The sequence below is a fragment of the Marmota monax genome, unplaced genomic scaffold, assembly GCF_021218885.2.
Source record: "Marmota monax isolate L192 unplaced genomic scaffold, Marmota_monax_Labrador192_F-V1.1 WCK01_AAM20220418_F8-fsc00065, whole genome shotgun sequence".
Classification (NCBI taxonomy): Eukaryota; Metazoa; Chordata; class Mammalia; order Rodentia; family Sciuridae; genus Marmota; species Marmota monax.
In genome coordinates, this window is record NW_026694038.1 from 2,145,221 (window position 1) to 2,161,093 (window position 15,873).

Here is a 15,873-nt window from a genome sequence, read left to right on the forward strand (position 1 = left end):
GAATCGAACTGATTCCTTAAGACTCCAAACCAGGTGGACTGGCATTCACCAGTCAGTAGATAATGGCTAAGTCACTTATGTGTAAGAAGAACATGAATTCTGCTCTCCAGCTATACAGTAAATTAGCTGTGCTGTCTATTAACCTCCCAAATCTTACCTTTTCATGTGTAAAATAGAATTATTTTTTTCTAGTCTGTTTGTTCATTTATTTTAAGACCTAACAAAACAATGTAATTTTAAAGGCATTTTCTAAGAATAGAAGATAATACACATTTTTAACATTATTTTAACTGATGCATTAGTCTCACTTGGAGAGAAGTAGGCTTCACTATTCATCTATTCATTATTCATTCAAGCGTATATTTAAGTGTAGTCTATGTGATATGTAGTTACTATAAACATTCCAGAGCACCAACATTGAAGAACTGAAACAGAGTACTTCTCTTGTCTTCATGAAGGTCAAATTGTCTTTTCATGACCTATTTTTCCTTTTGTCCCTATACTCTATCACAATGTTAATCACTGTTTTCACTACTATAAGCATAAATATCATGCAGGTTCTGCCACCGAGGTAATGTTCAAATATTTGTTTTAGTTTTCTATAACTGCACACCAAATTTAGTGGCTCAAAACAACACACATTGAGTATTTCATAGTTTTCATGAGTCAAGAATCCAGGCATGGCTTAACTGAATGCCCTGGTTTTGTTCTCATGAAGTTGCAATCAGTGTATTAGCCAGGTTATGTTCTTTCTGGAGATTAGGGATCCTCTTCCAAGCTGATATGGTTGTTGTAGGACTGAATTTCTGACTCTTAGCTGACTTTAGCTGGGGCCACTCAGAATCTAGAGGCCTTCCTCTGTGTCTTGCCACATGGCCCTCTCTTACAGCTTGCTTCTCAGGCTTGGCAACCTACTAATTGAATACCAGCAGGGAAATCTCTTCTTCAAATCTTCTAAGACAAAGCCTTTTATAATATCCAATAATCATGATAGTGAGTTCCATCGCTGTCACTAGATTCTATGGAATAGAAGCAAGTCACAAGTTCTAGCCGTTAAGGAAAGGGATTATATGGAAAATGATTCATTGGTGATCTCGATAGAGTATGTCTGCCACAATCCCATATTATATCCAAAAGTACAAAAGGAACATACTACTCAATTTTGAATTAGAATAGTATTTTTCTCCTTCTATTTTCTGTAATTAAAGTGACATTTACTTTGGAAGGTGCATCTTAGCTTTGCACTAATGTATATTCAAACTATTTTATTTCCAGTAACTCTAAAAGTATACATCCGTATCTTCCCAATTAAACAATTTTCTTAACAGACATCATGAATGACCCCACCACTAGCGCTGGCCTGCCATCAGTAAGATTAATATCTTAATCTACTCTGATACAAATAGATTCATTCAGTATAATTTAATATTAAGGACATACCTATAAACTGACCATATTTTTTAAAAGGGTCATCCAATTTCATGTCAGCAATAATTTTTTCCTGGACCCTAAGAACTGCTAAATGGAATAAAATTTATTTTGTTTCTTCTTACAGAAGTATCAGGCAAATCTTTCAGACTTGATCTTTATGGTTGTAATTTTGCAGTTGCATTAGGGAAGATAAAATGAAGAGAAAAGGAAATTGTATGTCATTGCAGAAATGAAGAATGCATTTATGAATGTGGCAATGTGGGAAAAAATTTGTGAGAATTATTTTTGAAGTATGTCAAGAGAAGAGAATCTATTATTTTAAGTAAAATTACTTGAGCAGCACACTCATCATCTTTCATTTGAAAAAAAATGTTCAATGAAATCAGAATACTAATGTCCTCTATTGTATATTTTCACTTGTCTTCTATATATCCCATTCCAATGGTCCTTTCAGTCATGTGATGTGCTAACTTGGATGTGGATATCCTTTTGTATATTCTTAGATTCCAACATTACATATTTGCCTTATTATTATTTATATTGTGTTACAAAATCCAAGTGTAAATTTAAGTACATAAAAATATTAGATGAAATATTCTCTTCAAACCTTTCAAAGAATAAAATACTTTTTTTTCCCCTGCCCAGGAATTGAACCCAGGACACTTAACCACTGAGCCACATTACTAGCCCCATGTTTTAGATTTTTTATTTTGAAACAGGGTCTCACTAAGTTTCTTAGGGACTGTCTGAATGCTGAAGCTAGCTTTGAATTTCGAATCCTTCTGCCTCAGCCTCCCAAACCTCTGGAATTACAGGCCTGCACCACCACACCTAGCTAAATTGCTTTTCATGCATGTGGATATGTATTTAAAACTAAGAGGAAATATCTTGGCTTGGCACTCGTGTGTTTCCATTTTAATACTCCTGAAAACTGTCAAGTTTGGATTGTTGTTAAGGTGATCAATACTGTTGTGTCTGTAGAAAAGGTTTTCCTGCAGTGAGCAAAACATTACTGGGGGGAAAAAAAAGGAAAAATAGTGAAATATTTCTTAGTTCTCTGTATTCCAGTGTTGATGAACAAATTATAGCATTCTATTGGACACAAGGGGAAATTACTATGCCTGTTTCATATAATTTGGTTAATTTTCCTAAATATTACATTGATAATTTGTAATAGAAATTTGTAGGTGAAGGAATATGAAAATAAGCTTTCATAACCTTAAGAGTATAATTAACACTTAAACTAAACAAACATATGTTTAACTGAACCATCCTTTGAACACTTTTCCACTATCTTTGGTATTTCATCCACATTAATGTTTGTATAGCAAGTGTGTTATCACTTTCTTCCAACTAAAGAATATATGCAGTTTATTTTCGTTTTATGATAACTTTATTATGAATAATATTTTATTTACCTACCACTATTCTATATGATGTAGTATATTTACTTGTGTAAATTTCACTTCTCCTTGAGACTTAGATGTATCATATAATAGTTTTTAAATGAAATAAGTACTTTATGTCAAAGTTTAATGCTCTAATTATGACTTAATAATATTTTCATAAATAATATTAATGATGAAAATAGAAACATTCTTTTTGATACAATAAAAAACAAATCTTTTTATGTAACATATCACTAAACATAAAATTAGATTTTTAAATAAAAACTTAAATGGTAATTAAAAGATTTTCCTTAAATATGCTCATATTTGTTTTTTTCATAAAAAGTGAGTTCACTAACCTAATACCATATTATATTCATCAAATACTTACAAATAGAGATTTTAAAACTCTGTGGGCTGGGGTTGTAGCTCATCAGTAGAGTGCTCAACTAACACATGCAAGGCCCTGGGTTCGATCCTCAGCACCACACAAAAATAAATAAAATAAAGGTATTGTGTTCAACTACAACTAAAAAATAAACATTTTTTAAAAAGTCTAATGTTCCATGGTATTTATCCAAAAGAACTAAAATCAGCATTGCATAGTAATATCTGCATACCAATGCTTACAGCACCACAATTCACAATAGCCAAGTTATGGACTCAATGTAGGAGTCCATCAGCTGTCACATGGAAAAAGAAAATATGGCATATATACACAATGGAGTTTTTCTCAACCATAAAGAAGAATGAAATTATGTCATTTTCTGGTAAATAGATGGAACTGGAGAATATCATGCTAAGTGAAATAAACCAGACTAAGAAAGCCAAGGGTCAAATATTTTCTCTCATGTATGGAAACTGGAGAGAAAAAAACAAATAAAAAGGGATCTTAAAAAAAAAAAAAAAGGAGGGAGACTGGTAGGGTAGAGAAAGGGGACTGAGAGGGAGGAAAGAGGAGAGGGCTTTGAGAAGTACTAGGAAATTAAATTCACCAAATTGTTCTATGTCCATGTATAAATATACTGCAGTGATTCCTCCTTATGTATATAATCATAGTGTACTAATTAAAATAATAATTATAATAATGGGAGATTAATAGAGTAAAACAAGCAGATTGAGGAGAAGAAAGGAGGGAAAGAAAAGGGCACTATGGAATGAGATTGATCAAATCATGTGCATATATGAGTGTGCTATAATGAATCTCATTATTATTTATAATTATAATGGACCAATTAAAACAAATAACTAGTAATATATTTAAATTGTAATTCTAAAGTTAGAAGTAATATTTTTTCTTCATGTTTTGGTACTTTTATCATTGGACTTTTCTGCCCTACAAATATTATATTCCCAACATGCTTTAAATATTTTCTGAATTGAAATTACCCCATAAGACTTCCTTTACCACAGCTATACTTATATATTGTGAAATTGCATTATCTTCTGGTTTTCTTTATTAAAGAACTATGTTCTCTACTATACCATACTGTGAAGTCAGAACAAGAACCAATGCATTTCATGGCATCTGAGGAGACATTTTATCAATGTTTCTAATTGTAACAGAAGCAAAAGATGCAAAGGAGATTTTGCTGAAAAAAAATTGGTTAAATAAATATTAGTTGCCAAGGACCATTTCAGATCAAAATTAATGTTGCTTCTTGAATTTACTGAAACTTAGGTTGACATTCTGCTTTCTAGATTTGAAGAGTGGTATTAAATTTTATGAAAATATTTTGTCTATGTTTAATAGATAAAATATCAAAATGCAGCTATAGAAATATAAAATCAAAATGACCGAATTTTAAATCTCATATTTATTATTTTTATAATATCCAAGTTGTACAAGAAGCTACTGTAAAACTACCAAAAATATTATCTTCCTTGGGTCTTTTTATTATTTCCCATGCTGTTCTTGTGCAAATTTTTAATATTTTATGCAACTTTATTTTTTATATTAAAAACTGCAGGAATATCAATAAGAGTTAACAGTAATTTTTGAAAATTGATTATGCACCTGAAGTACTTTCCATGTATATAATCTTATTTTTCACAGTATTCTCATGATAATGTTTTATTCCATTATACCATCCACCCTGAATTCCATAAAGTACATTTTATAATATTTTGAATACTTGATTTCACTATGAGGTTTTATTTCGCCATAACTCAGAAATAATTATTCTCTATTCTAGTTTATCAAGATGGATATAGTTTTGGTTTCCTATCACTGATCCTACCACAGGGTTCTAGAGTGTGTTCAGTCACTAAAAAGCAAATAGCTGTAAGGACCCAATGACTTAACCTCAGGTCACTGTTATCTTCAAAATGAGGCTATAACCAAATTGTAGAATAGTCACTTATACTAATTATAGATCTTGAAATTTCACAACTAATCTTTTAGCTATACCTTTAAAAGGGTGTGATGATCTTAGATCTATTTGAGACTTTTTAGCATATGGTTGTACCACACATCATATAGTGCTAAAACTATTTTTACATGCTACCTTTGCATTCTAAATTTTAGGTTTAAAAGATATATGCAAAGCCAGTGCCCTGAGCTCCTTCCTCTGCCATAATCTACATAAAAGTATATTTTTTGAGAAATTTTAACAGTGTGATCTTAAACATATCCCTATAAGCTAAAAATAAATCTTGTAAATCACCTTTGAGTTCTTAGACTGACCAAATATTGATATTGATATGCTAACTATAGTAGAAATTTAATATCCAAGTGAAGTGTTATGCAATCTTGAACAAATAATGGATTACAGTTTGTGAGTGATTCCACCATGGAAAGCAAAGTGTTAGTTGTGAACATACTTTTATTCTTAAAGATAAATAAAGGAATAACCTTTTGTTATAGCCAGTAATTTAAAAATACTCATTTTATAATTTCTAAAATTTCCTTAGTACATTGAAAAAAATTAGACCTAACTAATTGAGTGAATTCTGGCTAAATTCTTCACACACATCAAATGTGATATTATAGATTCAGTCCTGGTGATTCCTTAAACTCTAATATCTAAGAACGCATCTGTCTTTACCCAAACTTAGCGGAGGAGTAAATCACTTAATAAAACACATTCATACAGTTGTGTTAAATTTACACTATAAATAATTTCTGCTAACAACAGTAATGCTAGACCAAGAAACATGTAGCAGAAAATCTCCACAGATGGGGTAAGGAGAGCTAGTATACTGTTTAACTATGAACTCTAATACAGGGCATTTAGAAACATAGTCAACTTGTTTTCATTTTTATTTTTTTATTTGTTTTAATTAGTTACACATGACAGTACAATGACCTTGACATATCATACATTTGAATCAAATGGGATATAATTTCTCATTTTTCTGAGTGCACAGGTTGCAGAATCACATTGGTCATGGAGTTCTAAATCTTCTGAATACCTATATTGGTTAAGAAACAGAGGAAATAAAGTGTAGGAAATGAGGATAGATAGAAAAGGAGAGAGGAAGGAAGAGAGAAGGAAAGAGAGAGGAAAGGAGGGAAGGAATCATTTGGAATCATCACAACTGGGAAGAAATATTTTACCAGAATATATCCTTGTTTTTCAAGTGACAGGAAGGTTACATAATTCAGTGTTAGTGGTGGCTGAATGTTTAAAATGTATAGATGCTTCCTATAGCATTGTTTTCTTTTTTTTTTTTTTAAGAATAAAGTAGAAAAGGAACAAAATTTTAAAGCAAGAGCTTTTAAAATTTGGAGATTTTGAAAGACAATCTGAAAGAATTTGAAAATAGTACTTCAATCAATGAATGAATTTCAGCAAATTTCAATTTAAGTAGTTTATTGTGCATTCAATTAAAGATGAAGAATTCTGCTTTCCTTTAATGCTTTATGGTAAAATATTTTTAGCATTTACAATGAAAATGCATTTGGTACTATGTCCTCTCACGAGTTTTTAGCTGATTTAGGAAAAAAACACATAAATTTAAAATATTAACAGTTTTTACCTATCTCAATTAGGTTTCTCATTATTATTGATCATCTTTCCATTTAGCTAATTATAGATAAACCTGTCTTGGGTAAGAAACAATTTACTAAGTGGGTCATCAATCAAGATCAATGTTATTATGCCACAAGCAATATAAATTGATGAGTGAAGATTGAAAAGTGACCAATAATTCATAGGTTATAATCATGTTTTCACATTATCAGCTGAAGTCCTATGTATGTTCACATCCTCTGTTCAATTTATGACAGCCATTACTGATTTTCTGTAAGATGCTCCAAGTTTCATAGGTGAATACTCAAGATTTTCTTACACTGAGAATATCCTTTTATAAAATTTTTATAATATATCTGGTTAAAAACTGGCAATGTGTTAGTATATGAAATTGAAGTCAGCATAAAGTACTTTTATTGCTGATGTTATATTTAGCTTTCTGGTGCCAGATCCACTTTTTGTCTTCTCTAAAACTATGATAATATAGTCTCTTCTTGAATTATTACTAATTTGCTAATTCTTCAATACAGGTAATGGACTAGGAATCAGAATTGTAGGTGGTAAAGAAATCCCTGGACATGGTGGAGAAATTGGAGCCTATATTGCCAAAATTCTTCCTGGGGGAGGTGCAGAACAGACAGGGAAACTTATGGAAGGTAAGAATAAGAGATTTCAAAACAAAGAAAAATGAATGTACTCATATTAAATACCTTTTAGTTTAATATGAAGATTTTCTCTTTTATTACTGTGTGGTAAGGCTCTGTCTTTATGGTAAACTATGAAATAATGGTATGGCAATACAAAAGAAATTATGTCCACAAACATATTCATTTTATTTTCAATTGCATTGTCCTTTTGGCAGTTGGTTAGCTACAGGATTGAGTTGTATAAAAGACACTAATAAGCCAACAGTTTTCCTAACTGGGGAAATTTTATTTAAAAAAACAGTTTGGTTCACTCTAATAATGTTTCATGAATAAAAGAAAAATTATATTGAAAGCAGAGCTACGAAGATTCAAAAAATGATTCAGTACAAGTATAAGTCAGGTCATCAAACTACAGACAGGTCACAAGTCAAATCCATCTACCACCTGTTTTTGTGAAGAATGTCTGTTAGAACACAGGCAGGATCATTAATTCACATGTGTAACCTGGGTGATTTCCTGCTACAGTACTAGGACAGCATTCATGACAGAGACTGCATGATTTTCAATGTCTAAAATATTTACTTTTTTGGCCCTTCACAATAAAGTTTTCCAACCTTCTTGCTTGGTGTTGTCTTCTTTTACATTATACTACAAGGCTTTAATGTAATAACTTTATAGAAGTAACCAATGGTCAAAATATTATTACATTATTTCTGTGCAGTACAGTATTTCAGCTGAATTTTCAAAATATATAATGATAATTTTCAATTATGAATCATAAATGTAGTCATCAAATATTTCAAAATCTCTAACACACACACACACGGGGCTAACACTACTCTTTGGATATACATTTTTGTGTATGAGTGTGTATATTTGTGTAGAGCTTGTGAGCTTCTGGTGGTATTATTTATAGTGATATTATTTACAGTGAGCACTGTTTATAATAAATTAGATATAACCTTTTATTTTTATTCTAAATAAAATTCTCATTTGGAAAAAAGCATTTTTCTGTCATTTCATGGTTTAGCTTTTGCTTGTTGTTAGTTAAAATCTTTAATTATGCTAAAAATGATTCACCATCATCTTTTTAAGCCAAACATTTTGGAAACTACCAAAAATGTTCTTGGATATTTTGATAAACTATGAAAATAAACAAACTGGATGTGGTATTTATTCTTCAGTATTGTGCCTCAGGCATCTTGATTCAGCTCATTAAAATGTGTTGTATACATTTCTTCCCAACTTCAAATTATTGACATATCATTTGTATCTTTAATTTGTCATGATGGAAGTACTTATGCTTTTAAAATAGAAAGCTATTATAAATTCAGCCTTTTTTGTTTGTATTTTGTTTGTTTGCTTGCTTGTCTCCAGAATGCCAGTTTAGCAGTACATCAAAAAATAGGTAACTGAAAGTATATTACCAAAAATATTTTAATGATATTCATAAAATAGGAAAAGTTAGGAGAGCTAGCCAGATAGCTAATGAAGAAAGAAACTGATAATAATGATTACCAGAAAAACACTAGGACTGCATGAATTTTCTATAACTATAGCTTTCAGGGATAACACTATTCTTTGGATGTTGCAGTCTGGGATACATGAATTGAGACCCATTTTCAAAGATGGGAGTGATAGGATCACTTTCACATAGTAGACTCCCAAAGGAAACTGAACATTCAGTTTTTATTTTTAAATAAAAGTTGTGATAGTAAATTTCTGATATTATTTGGCAAAGATACTTGAATGATCTACAGATAAAATTCTATAGCCTTCTTTGAATTAACATACCACCATAGGAATGTGCCCTTGCTAGCCTGTGTGGCATTTTTAAAGTTCAGAAATTTAATTTTAAAATAAACATAATATAACTCATTCAAGAAAGAAAATTAAAGTTAACCTAAAATTACCTTTGTGAATTTTCAAGATGGAAGATTATTACTAATGTCCTCATTTCTTATTTGAGGATAGTAGTTTTGTAATTTATCTGATTTATTTAAGTGGGAAATCATTAAAAACTATGTGCATATAACATATTTAATTTGTATTAATTATTTCATTTATATATTCTCTCAAAGTTCTGCCACAGTGCTAATTCAGGCTTTTCTATGAGCACAGATCCTCTAGTTAGAGTTCAGTTTTTGTGTAACCCATACCCATAATTTGTTATTTATTATTTTCATCTTTATTTTATTTACTCCTAACCCATAGATCCATAATAAAATACTTGATAATGTTTCTATTAAATTCATGATGCTGTCTTAACTGTGGATATTTAAATACTGTTTTTACATTGAATATTTTGTACAATATTTAATTTAACACATGATAAATCATACCCTTTCTGGGTAGCATAAAGGCTATGCCTGTGTTCTGTGCCACCAGGCTATAACAGTAAAGGGTCATTCCTTTCATATCCAAAGATTTCCTAGGTAGAAGGCCACCACCCAAATGACAATGCCAAAGCATTTACCTAGTAAAGATTAATATATTTTCTGGTGCTTTATGTGTTTTTATGCGTGCATGTATGCATGTTTAAACATTATATCCTGAGGACTTAAGACCGTCCACCTCAACCCCTGATAGATTTTGCAAACATTTAAAAGCAGTAGATTGGTTGAGATGTAATCCTGGTTTTTATGATTGATGTGAAGCATTGCTATAATACCAAATTTTTCATCACTAGAGGTTTTGTTTATATCTTAAAAATTTATTTCATGGTCCATAATTTTTAAAAACTTATTTGTTGAAGGAAATCAAAGTGATTAATTTTCCATCCTTTTAAATTAATTTTATCCTAGGGAATAATTTTATATATTTGAACAGATATGCAGAGATTTCTTTATCTGCCTAAGGAATTCCAAATAAACTTAAGAATCAATGATCTCCAAGCTTATCTTTGATGTTTGTATTTTTTAATACAAAAGTATGTCAACAGAGCCTTTACAGGTTGAATATTTTCTTCCAAACGATTTAAAATATTAATGACAATTCAGCTGGCTACCAAATTCTTAAATTCTTCTTCTTTCGTCCCCAAACTACAAAGCTGTTATCAGAAAAGTTTGCTGGACCTAAGGCTTTTCAGACTCATTAGGTTCTGATATTTTAACACTTCTACTACACTCCATGGCATGGATTTTGATCAGGTTGATTTTGGTGAAAGCAATAATATTTTCAAATTTCCTCTTTCATTTTGTTCTTTGATTTATCCATTTAAATCATACCAATCATATAAGTTTTCTGATGCTCATAAGTTTTTTTCTGAATGTACTTGTTTTAAAAATGACAAAAGAATCCCCAGTATATTTTCTGAGTTACTGCTCCCATTGGTTTTTTGAAAAAAGATTTGGTTTAATCCATTTTTGAAAATCCTTCCTGAACAAGGTAATTTGTCTTATTTAATAATAGAGAAGAATGTTGGGTTTAAGAATGCTGAGAATTGGCAATAATTTTTATTGCAAAATTATGAGGATTTACTCCCCCCCCCAAAAAAGATGAGGTTTTGCTGGGAACTTAACTACAAATATAATTAAGTTTCTAAAGTACTGTTTCTTGCTATTGTCTTTAAGATTATCCATTTTAACAATTTTTAGATCAACAATGCTGACTTTTGAAATGTTCACCGATGTTAGTCTTAAATATTGTATAATATTTTATCCCATTTTGGTCTCCACCCATATGGTATCTCTTTCTGAACTAATTTAGATATCGAAAAGTATACTCAAATATATGGACTTTGAAAGTTTATTACAGATTTTCATTTTCATTTTAAATCATTATTCTTAAACAAATTATTATAAACCTTTTTATATCACAATATCAATAACAAGTTCAGTAATCACCTTAAGTAATGGGTTCAAAAATTAGATGTCTCCTCTGTTAAAAACTTTCTTTTCTCTGCTCAGTATCATTAAAATCTTAGAAAATTTTGATTTTGGAATGTTCATAATACAATTGTCAATACCTTAGATGTGGTTCTTTTAATCTGATAAATTCTTCTCTGTGTCCCACTCCACTCTGCACACCTCCATTATCCTGTAACACTGTGAATTATTTTTTTTTTCTGCATACTTACTGGCCAACACAGTGAGTAACTAATAAAACAAGAGTTCAGGCAATGTATGAAGAAATGTGATAAAAAAAACCTCATTTTCAGTTACAAAAATTGGATAGTTATTAAAATGCAGCTTCTCGCAGGTTTATGTGAGGCAAATAAAGTGACACGTTGTAAAGAACCACATACATTTATAGCATCATCAATATTTTGTAATATAACTTTTGATTATCTTTTCAGAAAAGATGAACAAAATGCAAAGTGTTTCCTCTGGGCGTACATTCTCACAACTTTGAGCTTTACTGCTCATAAATTTACTCTAGGTTGATTTGCTGTTGTTTTTCCTTAGTGGTTTTTCTTTGCTGTGAAATTAAATTCAGATCTCAGGGGTGGGGATGGGATTGTGATGGACAGAAATGAAAGCTCCAATCTGGAAAATGCAGTGCTATATTCCTGTGCAGTGTTGAGCATGAGATTTTTACTCTGCCAGTTCTTTGGCTCAGAAGCTCCAAAACAGTGTGGTTGTGAGAAGGTGAAAGGCACAAAACAGGAGAGTTTTGCATTTGAACTTAAAATCTCAACTCAAAATAGTAAGTTCTATTGTGGAATGGTTTTTTGCCCGACAAATTTGTTTTGGATTCATTCTCACTTAAATGGCAAGCATGTTTTGTTTTGTTTTGTTTTTCCTCAGTCTTGTACATTTTTTTACTGAAACAACTCAATGGTTAATTTTTCATTACATGGTAACCACAGAAAGGATCTGACCTTGAGCAGTGGGGAGCTGAACAACATCATGCTAAGTGAAGTACACCAGACTCAGAAAGCCAAGAGTCTAAGATTTTGTTTCATATGGGGAAGCTAGAGTAAAATAAGGGGGAAAGGGAAAATAGAAAATAGAAAGGAGGGACTGAGGATGTGGCTTAAACAGTAGCGCGCTCACCTGGCATGCGCAGGTCGCTGGGTTCGATCCTCAGCACCACATAAAAATAAAATAAAGATGTTGTGTCCACCGAAAACTAAAAAATAAATATTTAAAAATTCTCTCTCTCGCTCTCTACCTCTCTCTCTATAATAAAAAGAAGAAGAAAATAGAAAGGAGATCAGGGGGATAGAAAAAAGGTGTTCAGGGAAGGGAAGTAGGATGGGGAAAAGGGAGGAACTGTGGAATGAAATTCACCAAACTATCCTATGTACATATACTAATATACCACAGTGAATTTCGACTGTATGAATATTGATAAACGTACCAATTAAAAAATAATAAATAATAAATAGTAACTCAGCGGTAGAGCGCTTGCCTAGCACATGTGAAGCACTGGGTTTGATCACCAGCACCACATAAAAGTAAGTAAATAAATAAAATAAAGGGGTTGTGTCCAACTACAACTAAAAATATATAAAATAATAATAATAATAAATAAATAAATATTTTAAAATGGCCATGATTTTTCAGTCTACACCCCTCCCCAATAAGGAAAATGACCTTACCACATTTACACAGTTTATTGATACTTTGTGCTCATCTCACATATTAAGATGCCCAGTGCAACTTCTCCCAAGTATGACTCCTTCTCTGGTGAGAAGGGAATGTTTGGTAGGAAGGAATGCCTCTTAGCAGCCATAATTTGATGTTGACACTTAATAGGGCACTGGCCAATTTTCATTACGAATGTTTGAGTGTCAATGGCCAATAGTCATATGCCCAACATACTATATTGCAGTCTTAACATTTGACCATACATATTTTGTGTTTTTAAAGAAATAAGTACATATAAATGAGATAAAACCTCCAATAGCCACCTCTTCTCTCACAAATGTACTACTGCCTCAGAATAAACCACCAGACTTAATCTCAGAGTCACATTTTTGCTTGCTTTTCTTCAATGTCATATATGTATCCACAACCACATATGATTCATTTAAAAATATCTTACTGTACATATCTTTGTGACATCTTTTTATGGTCACATGAAGTTTTTAAGATTTATCCAAACTGGGTACATTTTCATTTATTTTAAGTACTGGGCAGAAATGTATTTTTCAACAACTAAGTAGAATTTTTATGATTGTATGTCACTACTACAGTTCAAAAATTCTGTTTATTTACAATTTTTGTAAACTCTTCCCAATAATGGTACAATTATCTGAAGTAATTTCCTAGTCCATGAGCATCTTCTGAAATGTAAGTCAAATTTCTGGGTTATAATGACCATCATCGGTCTTGATAGATAATGTAGGAGAAGGTCATGTGGGCTACTTCAAATATAGTAAATTTTCCAAATTTCTCTCTGAAGTGTTGTACTCTTTTGTGGAAATTTGGTGTTCTTGTTTCTCTAAATCCTTGCTCTCCTTCACCTATATTTTCTTTTTTTCATGATTTTTTCTTTGTTCTAATTAGTTATACATGCCAGTTTTGACACATCATACATAAACAGAATAGAACTTTTCATTCTTCTGGTTGCACATGATGTAGAGTTACACAAGTCATTTAATTATATATGTACATAGGGTAATAATGTCTGATTCATTCTATCATTCCTACCCCCATAACTGCCTCCCATCCTTTCGCTGCACTCTGTCTAATCCAAAGTACTTCTTTTTAAAATATTTTTTAGAGAGAGAGATTGAGAGAGAGAGAGAGGAGGGAGGGAGGGAGGGAGAGAGAGAGAAAATTTTTTTAATATTTATTTTTCAGTTTTTGGTGGACACAACATCTTTATTTATTTTAATGTGGTGCTGGGATCGAACCCAGTGCCCCGTGCATGCTAGGCGAGCACGTTACCACTTGAGCCACATCCCCAGCCCCCAAAGTACTTCTATGCTTCCCTAGTCCCCACTTTTTATTGTGAATTAGCTTAAGCATATCAGAGAAACCACTTGGCCTTTGGTTCTTTGCAATTGGCTTATTTCCTTTAGTATGATATTCTCCAGTTCCATCCATAATTTCATTCTTCTTTATGGCTGAGTAATATTCCATTGTTTGTGTGTGTATGTATGTATGTGTGTGTATATATTTATATAAAATCTCTCTCTCTCTCTCTCTCTCTCTATATATATATATATATATATATATATATATATAAATTTCTTTATCCATTCATCTGTTGAAGGGCACCTAGGTTGGTTCCACATTTAGCCATTGTGAATTGAGCTGCTTATAAACATTGATGTAGCTGTGTCACTGTTGTATGCTGATTTTAAGTCCTTTGAGTATAACCCAAAAAGTGGGGTGTTAACTGGTTCAAATGGTGGTTCCATTCCAAGTTTTCTAAGAACTCTCCATACTGCTTTCCATAGTGGTTACACCAATTTGCAGTCCCATCAGCAATGTATGAATATACCTTTTTCTCCACATCCTCACCAACATTTATTGTTGCTTATATTCTTGATAATTTCTGTTCTGACTGGAGTTAGATGGAATCTCGGTGGAGTTTTGATTTGTATTTCTGTAATTGCTAGAGATGTTGAACATTTTTTCATATATTTGTTGATGATTCATATTTCTTATTTTGAGAAGTGTCTATTCAGTTCCTTAGCCCATTTACTGATTGAGTTATTTGGTGTTTTGGTGTTTTTTGAGATCTTTATACATCCTGGTGATTGATGCTGTATCTGAGGTACATGTGGTAAAGGTTTCCTGCCATTCTGTAGGTTCTCTCTTCATGTTATTAATTGGCTCCTTTGATGATAAGAAGCTTCTTAGTTTGATTCAATTCCATTTATTGATTCTTGATTTTCACTTCTTGTACTTTAAGAGTCTTGTTAAGGCCCTGAGGTTGTGGCCCAGTGGTGGAGTGCTTGCCTACACGTGTGAGGCAATGGGTTCTAGCCTCAGCACCATATAAAAATGAAGAAAGAAAATAAAGGTATAGTATTCATATACAACTAAAAAAAATTTTTTAAAGAAAGAGTCTTGGTAATGAAGTCAGATCCTAAGCCTACATAGTAGAAATTTGGGCATATTTTTTCTTCTATTAGGTTCAGGGTCTCTGTTCCAGTGCCTAAGTCCTTGATCCACATTGCTTTGAGTTTTGTGCAAGATGAGATAAAGGGGTTTGATTTCATTTTGCTGCCTATGGATTTCCAGTTTTCCCAACACCATTTGTTGAAGAAGCTATCTTTCCTCCAATATACGTTTTTAGTACCTTTGTCTAGTATGAGATAACTCTATTTCTGTGGGATTGACTCTGTGTCATCTATTCTGTACCATTGGCCTATATTTCTGTTTTGGTGCCAATACCATGCCTTTTTTGTTACCTCATCATTATAAAAGCTATGTATGCTAAACTCAAGGCCAACATCATTCTAAATTGAAAGCATTCTCTCTAAGAACTGGAACAAGACAAGGATGCCCTCTTATACCACTTTTATTCAAC

At 31.8% G+C, this 15,873-nt stretch overlaps 1 protein-coding gene across 2 annotated transcripts in view; it reads left to right on the top strand.

Moving 5' to 3' along the window:
- Pclo (piccolo presynaptic cytomatrix protein) overlaps window positions 1-15,873 on the top strand; it is a 427,177-nt gene that overhangs the window by 288,270 nt on the left and 123,034 nt on the right. For both annotated transcript variants that reach the window (XM_058585487.1, XM_046464212.2), the window contains exon 10: window positions 7,324-7,449. In XM_058585487.1, the coding sequence (XP_058441470.1) occupies window positions 7,324-7,449 (126 nt within the window). The remainder of the gene's footprint in view (window positions 1-7,323; window positions 7,450-15,873) is intronic.